The 15,000-nt window shown below is 45.6% G+C and overlaps 1 protein-coding gene across 1 annotated transcript in view; it reads right to left on the bottom strand.

Annotated features, from left to right (window-relative positions):
- atp2a3 (ATPase sarcoplasmic/endoplasmic reticulum Ca2+ transporting 3) overlaps positions 1-15,000 on the bottom strand; it is a 60,714-nt gene that overhangs the window by 17,154 nt on the left and 28,560 nt on the right. The window contains exons 5-8 of the mRNA XM_030793099.1: positions 13,304-13,442; positions 5,235-5,315; positions 4,826-4,911; positions 3,426-3,890 (exon numbers count right to left, since the gene is read on the bottom strand). Of these exons, the coding sequence (XP_030648959.1) occupies positions 3,426-3,890; positions 4,826-4,911; positions 5,235-5,315; positions 13,304-13,442 (771 nt within the window). The remainder of the gene's footprint in view (positions 1-3,425; positions 3,891-4,825; positions 4,912-5,234; positions 5,316-13,303; positions 13,443-15,000) is intronic.

Below are 15,000 nucleotides of genomic sequence, written 5' to 3'. Positions count from 1 at the left end.
CACACACACACACACACACACACACACACAGAATAAATATTTACCCCAGGGCCAGGCTGCTCTTTCCGGCACATTCTTCTCTTGTGGGAGATGAAGCAGCTCTGGCTAAAGGGAACTCCCTACTATCTAACATGGGAGAGGAACCCCATGTCATCTATAACACACACACACACACACACACACACGCACACACACGCACACACATACACACATACGCACATACGCACATACGCACACACACACACACACACACACACACACGCACACGCACACGCGCACACACACACACACGCACACGCACACACACGCGCACAGACACACACACGCGCACGCACACACACACACACACACACACACACACACACACACACACACACACAGATGCACGCAAACAAACTATGCCGTGAACCCTTGGGACACTAAATTAATCACCCATTATCATATGAACAAAGTACAAACACACACACACACACACAGATAGAAGTAACATAAATAAACAAATCTAAATATCTAGCTGTGATGTTCTGTGTCTGACTGAAATACAGAGAGGGGCACTAGTTACGTTCAGAGCCAAGTATGAAAATAACAGAGTAGCAACACACACTTGCCTATTAAAAGAAAGAAAGAGAGAAAGAAAGAAAGATGTGATGTGATTAGAGTAATTCAATCAACATTTTCCGATTGAAATGGGAAAGGTCACAAAATCTCCCAGAGAAAGAGAGACAGACAAGTGGAACTGATAAAGTCCTAAAGGTTAACCAAAGAAAATCAAAGCTCTGTTTGGAATGCTTTTCCCTGTCGTTGTCATGGAGAAGGAACAGAAAAACAGAATTCTACTGTTTAATGCCTATTCTAATATACACACATTATTACTGGAACAGACTGCCACCCCCCCCCCTCTCTCTCTCTCCCTAATGACACTGCACAGAGAAACATGAGGTACTTCCTCTGGAGAACCAGCACAGCTGCTGTCCATGGAGCAGATCAGCTACCAACCTGCCTGCACACGCACCCAAAACTGTCTGCTATGATTCACTGTGTGTGTGTGTGAGTGTGTGTGTGAGTGAGAGAGAGAAAGCACACAACAAGGGAGTAAGGGACAAAGCCATAAATTTCCAAACACACACACACACACACACAGGTGCTGGTGATAGCTTGTTTTTCACGCAGTAAAGAATGAAGGAAGAGAGAACAGACAGAGGACAGTTGGATAGTAAGGGAACATAGACATTAGACACATGGTCTCTGACGCCATCAATATCAACATCGACAACTGCTCCTACCTCAACACCCAATCTACACACGGAAGCCTAGTTCAGACGGACACAATACGCTTTTAATCACTACACTTCAGTTTTTTCCCACATAATGACAGAGAAAAGGCTAAATGAGGTCAAAGCAAAGCCTCGATGAATAACAGCGGCTGACCCTGATGACCGTGTCATTCTCAAAGCTCAGAGGTCAGAGGTGACATTCCGTTTTTGTTGTTGTTGTTGTTGTTGTATTGTGGGGTTTTTTTTTCTTTTTGAAAAGGTAAATTCCCTTAAGAGAAAATGAACAACTCCTACTCCTTTACTTAATGTCATCTTTATCATTCCATTTCTTTTTAAGCAAGTTCCATCTCTCATCTTAGACACAAAGACTGCGAGTCATTCCTGCTAATCCTGTTTCGTCAATTTAAGATCAGCACAAGATAAAACCACCGCTAATCACCAATCTTAACTCTTACGTTAACATGCTGGCTAGCGCTGTCTATGCCAGCGGAGGGTAAATAAGGTCATTTGGTTATGTCACGGCCTGGCAGTGCCAACAGAGGGCAAATGAGGTAATTTGGTCGATATAGCAGAACTTGGCAGTGTCGTGCGAGGGTGTGTCAAACACAAAAGACTCAGGACTGTGCCAGGAGAAAAACAGGGTTTGACTTTTTTCGCGGAGCCAGCGGGCACGCAGAGCTGGCGCAAAGGGGGGGGGGGGGTTGCGTGGGCGTCCAGGAAACACCTCTGAGGAACACGCTTTACGCTCGGGTCAAGCTGCTCTGGGGGGGGGGGGGGGGGGGGGGGGGTCAGATAAAGGTCAAGGATAGGTTAATGGTGGGCTAAGGTTCACGACAGATCCAATGAGGTTACTGTGTGTCTTCTGTCCTCGGTAACTGTTTTGGTAAATCAGGGAATTGTGTCGCGTGAATGTTTTGCTTAGTTTTAGCATTTCAGCATTAGCATTAATGATGTTACCACAGCAAGGACATATGAATGTACGTAGGACCAGAGAGAGAGTGAAAACATGTTTATGTAGGTATAAAAAGAATTTTGGAATACAAACAGTCAGCACTGGTTTATTCTACTCATGCTCAGATGGCAGGCTGTGGAAGGAGAGAGACAATTTCTGTTCACTGCAGTTAAACTGGAATTAACTATATCAGAATCATGAAGATTACTATTTTCCTCCTCATCATCATCGTGCCATATGTCCGGTATCTCCCTAAGGTGCAGTGATTATATAGGATATCATTGATACTTGTAATGATACACCAAATGTGATAATGTACCGAACATGACGATACAGCCGACGCGATGATATTCGATATATGACGATATCTGTTTCTGGTTTAGTGCGGTGCTGTACTCATTTTGGATCAGTAAACAGCATTTGGTAGATCTGACATTTCAAAGTCTGGTTAGACTTTTGGCTTGTGACCCCAGAGTATTTGTCCTGAGTGTGTGTGTGTGTGTGTGTGTGTGTAAGTAGCGTCTAAGCAGAATTGCATCATGTTTTGCCGAGACTTCAGGCGTAATGTCAAAGCTGTGTTTACCGACGATAAACACTCCGGGACCTCAGGGGATTTTCCATTCCAGAGAAAACCACCTGCTTCTTCTGTGGAACCCACATGAAACGTCAGCCGCGGACACACCACGAGACGATTCCCAGACCAGCGCACAAGATTGAACGACGCCGAAAGCTGAGCGTTCTCGCCAAGAGAAGGAAAAGTGGTCTTGAATGTCGTTACAACTCCGCGTTTTTAACATTACACTCACAACAACTCAGTTCAGGGATTTGATTTGAAGCCGAAATGTCAAATCGAAAGTTATTATGACACTACAAATCAACCCTGTTGTGATTGACAGGAATTCATATAGAGGGAGGGAGGAGGTAGAAAAAAAACATTCAACTGCATTCAACTTTAGTAGCTGTCAGTTAAACTATAAATTATAAATTGCATGCATGTTGTGTAATTTAATTTCAGAGATGACGTATTATGGAGAGAAAAAAAAAGGTGTGTGTCATGTCAAATGGGAGAGACTCAAAAACTGTCACTGTGAGAATGTGAGGTGCACACACGCACACACACACACACACACTCTCATACAAACACACACCAGCACACAACAAACACATCGCTAACATCTGCCCAACCAGCTGTCACTCACCCTGCACACCGACATCTGATTGGTCGTGAGGGTGCCAGTCTTGTCAGAGCAGATGACTGAGGTGCAGCCCAGGGTCTCTACGGAGGGCAGGGAGCGGACGATGGCGTTCTTCTTGGCCATGCGTCGCGTGCCCAGCGCCAGGCAGGTGGTAATGACAGCTGGCAGGCCTTCGGGGATGGCGGCCACCGCCAACGCCACGGCGATCTTGAAGTAGTAGATGGCGCCTCGCACCCAGGAGCCGCCGTGGACAGGGTCGGCGAAGTGCCCGATGTTGATGACCCAGACGGCCACGCAGATGAGGGAAATGACCTTGGAGAGCTGCTGCCCGAACTCATCCAGCTTCTGCTGCAGAGGAGTCTTCTCCTGTTCCGTCGCAGCCATCTGGTTCCGGATCTTTCCGATCTCCGTGGAAACGCCGGTGGAGACCACCACGCCGATGGCCCGACCAGCTGCAATATTGGTGCCCTAAAAAACAAGAGAGGTATGAGTACAAATAAACACACACATACACACACACACACACAGAGGAGAATAGAGGTCAGCTTGTCCATAATACATATGTGTGCGCAAACACACACATACACAAATACAAGTAAACACATGTTGTCTCTCGCTCACACACACACACACACGCGTGCACGCACACACACACACACCCAAACACAAAAAGGTGTCAGAGACACAGTGTGGCCAGTCCAGAGACATCTGGATCCATTCAGTCAACAGCGCACCGCCAGAGAACCTGGAAAAAAAAAATTCTGCAGAATAATTGAATCAGCCGTCATATCCACAGCAAAGCGTTTTCCAAGGGTCTCCCCCTATAACAAGATAACGTTCTGGAGAAGGCATTAGGCCGGTCGAGAGAAACCGCCTCAGACAATCGTGGCTTTCCCCACGCGTAATGGATACGTGTTACAGTGCGGTTCCTAAGAAAATGAGAAGACATGGAAACAGCATATGAAAATCAAAAGGAAAAGAAAGCACACACACACACACACACACCCAAAGAAAAGAGGGAGTGAGATGGCTCTGTGTGGCAGAGAGAGTTCTGTTATGTGTAGTGTGTCGGGGAGGGGACAATAAGACCATACACACCGCTGACATGATGAATGAGGGCAGGGGAGAGGAGATAGGATAAGGACAGAGAGACAGACAGACAGACAGACATATACACAGACAACATGCTCACAATCTCTCTCTCTCACTCACACACACACACACACACACACACAGACACACACACACACACAGACACAGACACACACATAAACACAGACAACACGCTCACAATCTCTCTCTCTCTCTCTCTCTCTCTCACACACACACATGGACATGGACGCACACATACATGCACACGAGCACACACTGAATCCCAGCCCTGACAGGAATGGGGTGCTTACCGAAAAAAGCATGTTCTTCTTGTCCTGATTAACAGCCCGAGGATCTGGGACGGGGTCGGTGTGCTTAATGACAGACACGGACTCTCCTGATAACACACACACACACACCAAACACACACATACAATTTATCAGTTATTTTATTCTCTGAGCAGTTGTACACTGTTAGTGAAGGGCAAGAAGGCAGAATCCACCATACAGACATATCACATGGATATGTCCTTGGATATATCCTATAATCAGCACAGAGGAGAGATATGTGAACAGTGTCGAGAACACTAAACCGTCTCTAATGAAGTTAATGTGGTTATTCAAATAATGCTAACAGAGAAATACTACTTACGACTGCAAGTAGTACTATACATACTACATAGCCTCTTTCAAACTACATATCCCAGAAGCACACTGTACCTGTAAGAATGGACTGGTCCACTCGGAGAGTCGTGGATTTAATTGAGGTTATCCTGATGTCTGCAGGAACTTTGTCCCCAACTACACACACACAAAAAAAAAAAAAGAGAGAGAAACCCTTAATAAAAAAAACCCTATAATAATAAACAATAAGATACGATAAGTCATAAAACAGACCGTGGCAAAAATGAAATAAAATGATAATAAGAAAAACAAAGTAAGAGAAATTGTGTGTGTGTGATGTGCAGAAAAAGACTGGATTGACCAAAAGGGAAAAAAAAAACAAAGAAACAAAAAAACCCAACTGAAATCAAGATCATTAAAATTTCAAGGTGCTGCATTCAGAACAGCACATTTGACATTTTGTTTAGCCTTCTTTTGTGCTTGTGTGTGTGTGTGTGTGTGTGTGTGTGTGTGTGTGTGAGAGAGTCCCTGCAGACTTGTTGGAAAAGAACAACAATGAGAAAATTCACTCGACTGCATGTTTTTCACCTAAACACTCAATTACAACAGATCGACAAAAGCTACAAGCAAACAAGACCAGGGACAAAGATTTGAAGATGAGGGAGAGATGTCTAACTTTACTTCAAAGTCAAAAAGCATGAACGCCGGACAGACTGTTCAATAGTGGACTGACAAGGAGTCAACAACGTTAGCCAATCAATAGCAACCACATCTAAACACAGCCCCTCCATTACCGGACAGAGAAAGAAAGAGAGAGAGAGAGAGAGAGAGAGAGAGAGAGAGAGGGAGAGAGAGGGAGGGGGAGAGAGAGAGAAAAACTTGATTGAGAAAGAATCTTGTCAAAATCATGGGGGAAAAAAAAAACACTCCAGATACAAGATTTTCCTTTCAAACAGGGGGTTCGACTAAAACCTTTGGGAGTTTTTGGGTTCAACGTAGATTTGATTAAAAATATACATCCTTCCAGCCTTCTCTCATTCTCCTTCACAGACTTTTATGGTCATCATTTCTGCTTGACGTGGACCACGGCTAACATCTCAGCTCAGGAAAAAATTCTTCCTCAAAACGATCCCTAAGTTATAATCATTACAAAATAATACATCTGTCCTGTTTTCCATTTCTTTGAAATTGTTTTTTTTCCCCCCCTTGTTTATTTTCTTTTTTTTTTCTTTTTTCTTTTTTAGGAATCACCGCGAGTACCGATTTTGGGTTAACTTGGCAGGACACTGAAAACCTAAACGAGATTTAATTAGCGATTCCCTCTGAAACGGCCTGTCCCCCCCCCCCCCCACCCCCACTCCCTCCTCCTCGCCAATTTAGCGACTATTCCATATTTAGCCGGCATATCCCGCGCGGGGTCTAACGCTCTATATTCTCTCTCTGAGAGGGTGTGCCGTCATCATCATCATCATCATCATCTTCATCATCATCATCATCATCGTTATTCTGTTGAGCGTCCCTTTTCCATGTCTCGCTGGTCCGGGGGGGGGGGCGGGGGGGGGGGGGGGGGGCCCACGGGTTCTGGAGAACCACCCAGAGACCAGAACAACCATTATAGAACCTTTTAGCGTTCCAATTACTCCCTCCCGTTCGGAGACGGATGCGTGTGAGGTTAATGGGGTGGACTGGTATGAATGTGGGTGGAATCCCATTAGGGTTTTTTTTCTCTCTCTCTCTCTCTCTCCCTCCCTCTCTCTCTCTCTCTCTCGCCTTTTAAAGTTGAACAAACAAACATGTTATGTCATTGATGAACGGAGGGATGATGATGTCTGTTTGAGAAGTCACACGCCAGCTCTCTTCACAGCCAATTTCAGGCTAACTAACCCAGGCCAAAGTACTCCAGTGAGACTAAACACATGAGGGTTTAGTCAGAGAGAAACTGAGCACACGATAACATTCTGTGACTCTGCATGGGTCCAAAACAACAACAACAACAACTTCTGAACTCTGAACTAATGACCCTCACATCTCTTTGATCAAGCACACTCACTGTTCAGCTCTTGGAATGAGAAAACAATAAGGTTTCTCCAACGGTACAATCTTTATCTATCTCTCTATCTCTCTCTCTCTGACATTCAGCTTTCAAATACCATAGTGTAAAAGAGCAACACTTACGTAACAATTCAGTTCTTACATAACTTAGTTCTACAATAATTTAGCTCTATTACAATTTAGTTCTATAACAGTTTAGTTCTATAACAGTTTAGTTCTATAACAGTTTAGTTCTATAAGAGTTTAGTTCTAACTATAAGTAATAACTACATAACTATAACTATGACTTTAACTGTGATTGCTCTATGTAGTCTCTGTAGTCATTATTCTCTGTCTGTTCCTTTACTGCATGTAAATGTACACTTTTCTCTCCCTCTCTCTCTCTCTCTCTCACACACACATTACCACCCGGGGGTCTCAGAGACGTCATTCTCCGTGCACCACCTCCTCTGAGTGGGAGCAGGGTCAGTGACACAGGTGCTCCAAAGAGGAGATCCCACCTCCTATTTCACACACACCTTACATTGTCTCTGAGCTTCTGACCTGGGTTGAGACTAACATGGGTTTAGTCTGAGCTGGGTTGAGACTAAGATGGATTTAGTCTGATCTGGGTTGAGACTAAGATGGGTTTAGTTTGAGCTGGGTTGAGACTGTAGGTTTAGACTGAGCTGGGTTGAGACTAAGATGGATTTAGTCTGATCTGGGTTGAGACTAAGATGGGTTTAGTCTGATCTGGGTTGAGACTAAGATGGGTTTAGTCTGATCTGGGTTTAGACTAAGATGGGCTTAGTCTGATCTGGGTTTAGACTGTAGGTTTAGTCTGATCTGGGTTGAGACTAAGATGGGTTTAGTCTGATCTGAGTTGAGACTAAGATGGGTTGAGACTGTAGGTTTAGTCTGAGCTGGGTTGAGACTAAGATGGGTTTAGTCTGAGCTGGGTTGAGACTAAGATGGGTTTAGTCTGATCTGGGTTTAGACTGTAGGTTTAGTCTGGTGGAAAGCAGTCCAGTTGAATGGCCCGGTAATAACCGTACACGGTTGAGTTGACTGTGCTCTCCATACCTGGTGCTGTGTTTCAGTTTTGTCTCTGTTGGTAGCAGAATAAAGGTTGTTTACTCTCTCACTCTCTCTCTCTCTAGAAAAAGAAATGAACAGCCTCCTTGTGCCATCAGCGATGTGAATGGAATCAAAACTCATCTAAATGTTAATGTGAGAACACAGACAGTTGAAGACAGAGAGAGAGAGGGAGAGGGAGAAAGAGAATGTAAGTGAGAGAGTGAGACAGAGAAAGACAGAAAAAGAAATGGAGAAAGAGAGAGACAGAGCAAGAGAGAGAGTGAGAGAGAGAGCGAGAACAAGAGAGAGAGCATGAGCGAGTGAGAGAGTCTTTAGACGGTGGGAGAATAAGGCACAGTGAGCTACAGAGAATGTACACACACACACACACACACACACACACACACACACACAAAACACTGGCTCTGACCTCTACATACAATAAAACGACACAGTGGGACCTGAACATAAAACTTCTTTATTCCTTTTCTGTGACTTTACAGGTTTGCTTTTTTTTTCTAATACTAATTACTAAACCTAACACCAGTACTACATTATCACACACTCTAGCGACTGCCAATATTACTAGTGGTAACGAAATTAGATAAATGAATAGCTGAAGATCTGAGTGTCTGTCAGACCATGAAAAACATGTACCTACTTAACTATGGATCTTTCCTTCACTGTCCTCTCAAGGGAAAGGATCTATCTGACGTTTATTGAGTTCTTCCCTTGTGTCTGAATAACCGATCTCATCACTGATCAAGCAACAGATGGCAAGACAAATTCAGATTAGTCACAAAGCGTAGTTTTCCTAAAGGGATACAGAGAAACAGACCATCAGGACAGAACAACGGCATCGTCATCAGTCTCGACCTAATGACTGAAACCAGGCAGTAGACAAAAACACACACACACACACACACAGAACGACAGAGAGGATGGAGAATGTGACTGGAGGACACACAGAGAGGAGGATGAACACAAAGAGAGACAGAGAGAGAGAGAGAGAGAGAGAGAGAGAGAGAGAGAGAGAAACCAAGCGTTAGTTTGTTCACTCTTTCCTAGGTTTCCATATTCTCAGCTTTCCAAGGAGCTTTAGTTCTTCAGACCCCAGAGAGACAGAGAGAGAGAGAGAGAAAAAGAGAAAGAGACAGAGAGAGGGACAGAGAGAGAGAGAGAGAGAGAGAGAGAGAAAGAGAAAGAGACAGAGAGAGGGACAGAGAGAGGGACACATACAGAGAGAGATGGATGTTTTCCAGCCTTGAAAATGCAAAAGCAGGGGGAATGTTCCGGACTACAGCTATGCGGGTCCCAGTGCACGGAAGGCACAGCGTTGACATAGAGAAATAACACAGGCAGAGCCAAACCCAGCCAGCGACACACTGGCACGAAAAAAAAAAAAAAAGAAAGAAAGAAAGAAAAAAAAAAAAACCCAGTACAGTACTATTATGTTCTTCATAGACACAGAGTGGCATAAGGCACGGTTTTCCGATCCCGGATTCTCCCGTGCCAAACGTTCCGATGGAATCTCTGCGTGCTAATAGGGCGATGCAGGAAGGACTCTGCGGCGTGGGCAGGGAGACAGGGAGGGGGGGGGGAGCAGGGGTGTGGGGGAATTGGGGGAAATGCAGTAAATATATGAACGCTTGGGTTTTGGGTGGATGCTCTTGCGTTGGTTACCTATTCTTAGCATGTTGGCTTTTTTCTTTTTCTTTTTTTTCACTTCGCACTACCATTACCTCCCAGGAGACAACAAAAAGTCTTTTTTTTTTTTTTTTTTTTGGGAGGGGGAGGGGGCGGGGGCAGTGGTGGTTAGGGGAGCCCTGTCTGTCTGTTTATGTGTGTTTAAAGTTGCTTAGCAACAAGACAGTGTCGTCAGAGCAACAATGCTCCATAGACAGACAGAGAGACTTCTCTTAACACTCCAATGCAGATGGCGTTTGATAACACCAACCAGCTATCAAATTATCATTACTATTGTGAGTGTATGTGTGCGTGTGTGAGTGTGTGCGATGTGTGCGTGGCACACATGTGTCAGCTTGTTAGTACATTTTCATAACGATATGTCAGCATATTATCAGAGGGAAGGATTTGGGAGTGGAACTGCATGCCCTGACCTTTGACATTTACTGTCGCCGTATCCCAAACACCACTGACTGACCGAGAACTTGCAGGAAAACCGTTCACTGTGCCAGTCGTTTCCTGTCCCTCTGACAGATTTAGGGAACACCAAATTCCCAGGGATCAAACCACTGCGGCGGGAATTTCGTTCCGTTTTGCAGGGGTTTTTTTTCCCATTTCGCCAGCCTAAACTCGTCCTCCATTTTGTGGGATGGGAAAAAAAAAACTGCATGGGCGATCAGGATGAGTGCCCGTTCCCGTTCCCCAAAATGGAGGCGCTCCGTCCACACGAAAAGAACGTTCTAGACTGGAAAGATCCCATACCTGAGACAGGGCTCTACTCCACACAGCCCCAGTGAGGGAGTCTGTGGATTTAGGGGGCAATTCCCACCCTGACGCTCACCTTAGTGGGGGAAAAAAAGCTGGTTCTATGGGATGGTGTTGTTGGAGAGCGAGTTACAACTGTACAAACAGAAACATTAAAAATGGTGCCGATGACGCAGCATTAATGCCCGTTGGTATTCGAGTTCAGACGCAAACCCTCGGGGATAGTTCCAGAAAACGCTGGGATCAAAGGTGACACCGTGGCAACGCTTTACGCCCCTGTCAAACCTGACCTTGATGCGTGATGTAGTCTGAGTTTAGGTGCCAGGAGAACAAGGCTTAAGGGTGTCCCTAGTGTGTGGGTGGGTGGGTGTGTGTGTGTGTGTGTGCGTGTGTGTGTGCGTGTTGGAATGTAGGCTTGTTCTAGCAGAGGCCCCGGGGCCTGCCCCAGAACAAAGAGATTCCTGTTCCTTAACTCTCTCTTTCTCTCTCTCTCTCTCTCTAACACACACACACACACACACACACACACACACACACACACACACACACACATACACCTGCAAGTGTGCAAACAGGTGAACTAACCAACCTGTGTGTGTGTGTGTGTGTGTGTGAGAGAGAGAGATTTTTAATGCGCACACATATTTCTCTTTCTCCAATACTATCCTTTGATCCTGCCAATAGATTTCTCTCTCTCTCTCTCTCTCTCTCTCTCATTTTTATGATTCATTCTCTCTCTCTCTCGCGCTCTCTCTCGCTCTCTCATTTTTATGATTCATTCTCTATTTCTCTGCCCTTCACACTTCTCCACACTTCTCCCTCTCCGCTCCTCACTCTCTCGGCAGCGGAGGCATCTCATCAGCAGGCAGGAGGCTCATCCTTTGCTCCTCCCTGAGAGGAGCCGAGCTCTTATCTCCTCGGAAACCGAGCGCGGTTTCTCCCTCAGACGGAGCCATTCGCAGCCAGAGGAGAGACTGGAGTGGGCCCATTGTGTAACGCAGTGAATGAGTCTTCCACCGCATCCATTCAGAAAAAAAAAAAAGAAAAAACACTTCAGCCTCTCTCTCTCTCTCTCTCTCTCCCTCTTTCACCAGGGTGCTGCTGTCATTATGAGAGAGTGTCGGTGCAGCCCTGTCTGCCTCCCTCCTTCTCTCCCACCTTTTCTCTCGTCATTCTTTCCTAGCATCCCTCGTTCCTCTCTCCCACCGCCCCCCCCCCCCCCTCACACACCTCGCGGACACTCAGACGAGAGCTCGTTAACGAACAGGGGTTTACCGAAACAAACGCTAATTACTTTGATGACAAGACCTTGACTGCAGACTACGTGTGTGTCCGTTTGTGTGTGTGTGTGTGTGTGTGTGTGTGTGTATATGCGATTGCGTATGTGTGTGTGTGTGGGTCACAGATGTTCTCACAGTCAAATGACAACAAATCTATTTTTAGCTGCACACATTCACAAAGCCAGGATCACACAGAGAAAGGCAGAGAGAGAGATAGAGAGAGAGAAGGCGCGCAAATGTGTGTGTGTGTGTGTGTGTGTGTGTGTGTGTGTGTCTCCAGCCCTGTGTACGAGCCTTTCGGGAGAGAGGGAGGGAGAGAAAAGAGGAGAAAGCAGAAGAGGTGGGGCTGACAGATCTCCAGCAGGGTCCAGGTGGCGTATGGTGGAATTGACAGCATGGAAAAGCAGAAGGTAACAGCCTGGAAATTTAAACAGGGGGCCTGAACTCAGAGAAAACCACAGCCACTTTAGTGGCCTACACACACACACACACACACACACACACACACGCGCACACACACACGCGCACACACACACACACACACACTTGCACATACTCAGCCCATACATAGCACATAAACAAAAGTGTGCACACGCCCGCATGTAAACACACACACACACACGTACACGCTCACTACATACACACAGGGTAACACACACATACACACACACACACACACACACACACACACACAGCCTTCTGCTGGGGTGTGTGCGTGCGTGTGTGTGTCCTGGGTAAGGGGTGTAATGATGGTGACACTCAATTTGGCACTGGACCATGCCCACATTGCTGCTTTGGCACTACGGCAACGCTCACTGTGCCCACTGCAGACACTGGACAAGTCCCACACACACACACACACACACACACACACAGCTGCCAAGCAGTGTGTTTGGTCTATCATGAAGTGGAGGGGGAGGAGTGTGGAGACTAGCGTTAGACCACTGTGCATGTCTGATGTAAAAACAGAGACAGATACGGCCATAGGTAGAATGTTCTGGACGCTTAGTGAGCATCTACAAACGGGACGTTCTCAGCTTCACTTCTCAGCTAAAGTTCCTCACTGAACAACCACTACATAATGTTTACATTCAGGAGTGAATTATGTATTCATCCTCTGGTTGCATTTCATTTCAGCTTTGGTAAGAGACAAAGCGTGGAAAGAGAGAGAGAGAGAGAGAGAGAGAGAGAGAGAGAGAGAGAGAGAGAGACTGAATGGGGGCCCCGCGTCAAACCCAGAAAGTGTGAGAGCCACAGAGAGATTTTATGTGTGTGTGTGTGTGTATGTGTGTGATGTGTTGTGTATTCTTGTGTGCTAGTGCTTACCAGCCACCTCTACGATGTCTCCGGGGACAATATCCCTCGCTTTGATCCTCTGGACGGCTTTCCGGTTCATTCTGTACACTTTTCCCATCTCGGGTTCATACTCCTTAAGAGCCTCGATGGCATTCTCGGCGTTCCGCTCCTGGAATGAGAGGAAGGGGCCGCGGGGGAACGGGGAGATATTTTAATGGACAGAATTAGATCAACACTACTCCATCTCCCAACATATACCGCCTGCTTCATCTCTGAAAGAACAGAACCGTGGAAACGCTCAGTTAAATATAGTCTGACAGTGATGAACTGAGCTAAATGATACATGAAAGATTTTTATGTTTTGGGGGAGTGAAAAACAGTGGGATCTCTCTTATATTCGATTTTGGATCTTACATCAGTTCGATTACAAATATAGCTATAGACAAAGACAGACAGACAGACCGACAGATGTTAGAAGATGATCATTTTGTTTGTCAAAAATGATACATTTGGGATTAAAAAAAAAAGTCCTTTATGGTACAGTTCCTCTGTGAAATTTAAAAGGAGACCACGGCTATTATGGGAAAACAATAACATATCACCACCCCTCCCCGTAGTGTCCAAGCTGTGACACAGACTTACTGTGTAGGACCCTCTCCTCCCAGTTCAAAGGGCGTGTGGGGGTTTCACATTTGGAGCAATCACCGCTGGCTATGTCAAACAGTATAATCAGTCGCTCAATTACACTGTAGCTAAAGTTTGGGCTACAAGACTGCTCTGAAATCCCTCTATAATCCAGACAATGAAGCCTGGGTCCGCTGCCGTCCCGCGCTGCTTTGCTCTCTCTGTGGCCAAACTCTTGAGCAGGCATCTTTTTCCAATGGGCCACTCAATGGCACAAATCTCACGACATGTTTACTCTTTATTTTTAAATATCTGAAGTCTATATAAGGTATCAAGTACCGCCCTGCCACGCCCCCACAGCTGGAAAAAGGGGAAAAAGGATACATATTATCTGCATAAAACCCGTACATACGGAACAACGAAAAGGGACAAAAAGCGACCCCTAACTGGGGAGTCCACCTGTTCGTCCCCGGGGGGGAGCTGTCAGGATCCCGTCCGAGCCGCCAAATCCGAAAAACGCCCAACGAGCTCCAGCAGAGCGGTCATTCGTTTGTGTCTGAATTTGTCGAACATGTTCCAGCTGCAAGCCTCTATTGTAAAGCACTGGACCAACCTTTCCGTCAGTGATCCTGATTAACCCCATTGTTAGAACTGCTGAGTCGGCTTGACACTGGTCTGTATTTATAATTTTGCTTCACCCTTCAACGTCTTCGTTCATTTTTAAGTTGCGGGTATAACCAGGTACCTTAGAAGCCAGGTGCCAGGTGTTAATAATCTGCGTGGATGGGTGAAACCAGCCGTCCTGCGACGTCACACATCAAATCCTGAAGGATCTTGCATTAAATGTCAATGACTATTTTCTATAGTCTCTGATCACTGTTGAACATGCTGCTTATAAATTGGCTAATTATGGTTTAATCTTTAAACAGGAATAAAATATAGGAGGGGCTGTGACTTCACACGGTGAAGAGAAAGATCTGGAATTTAACTGGAAAGAGTGTATGAAAAGGCTGAATTTTATATATGGGATTGAACAAAGGTTTGAGTTTCTTTAACACTGCCATTTATTGATTGAAACAAGGCTTTTAAAGGTAACAAAGGTC

Source organism: Chanos chanos, chromosome 15 (assembly GCF_902362185.1).
Source record: "Chanos chanos chromosome 15, fChaCha1.1, whole genome shotgun sequence".
Classification (NCBI taxonomy): Eukaryota; Metazoa; Chordata; class Actinopteri; order Gonorynchiformes; family Chanidae; genus Chanos; species Chanos chanos.
Note: the sequence above shows the minus strand (reverse complement) of the source record. Positions and strands in the feature narration are given on the sequence as shown.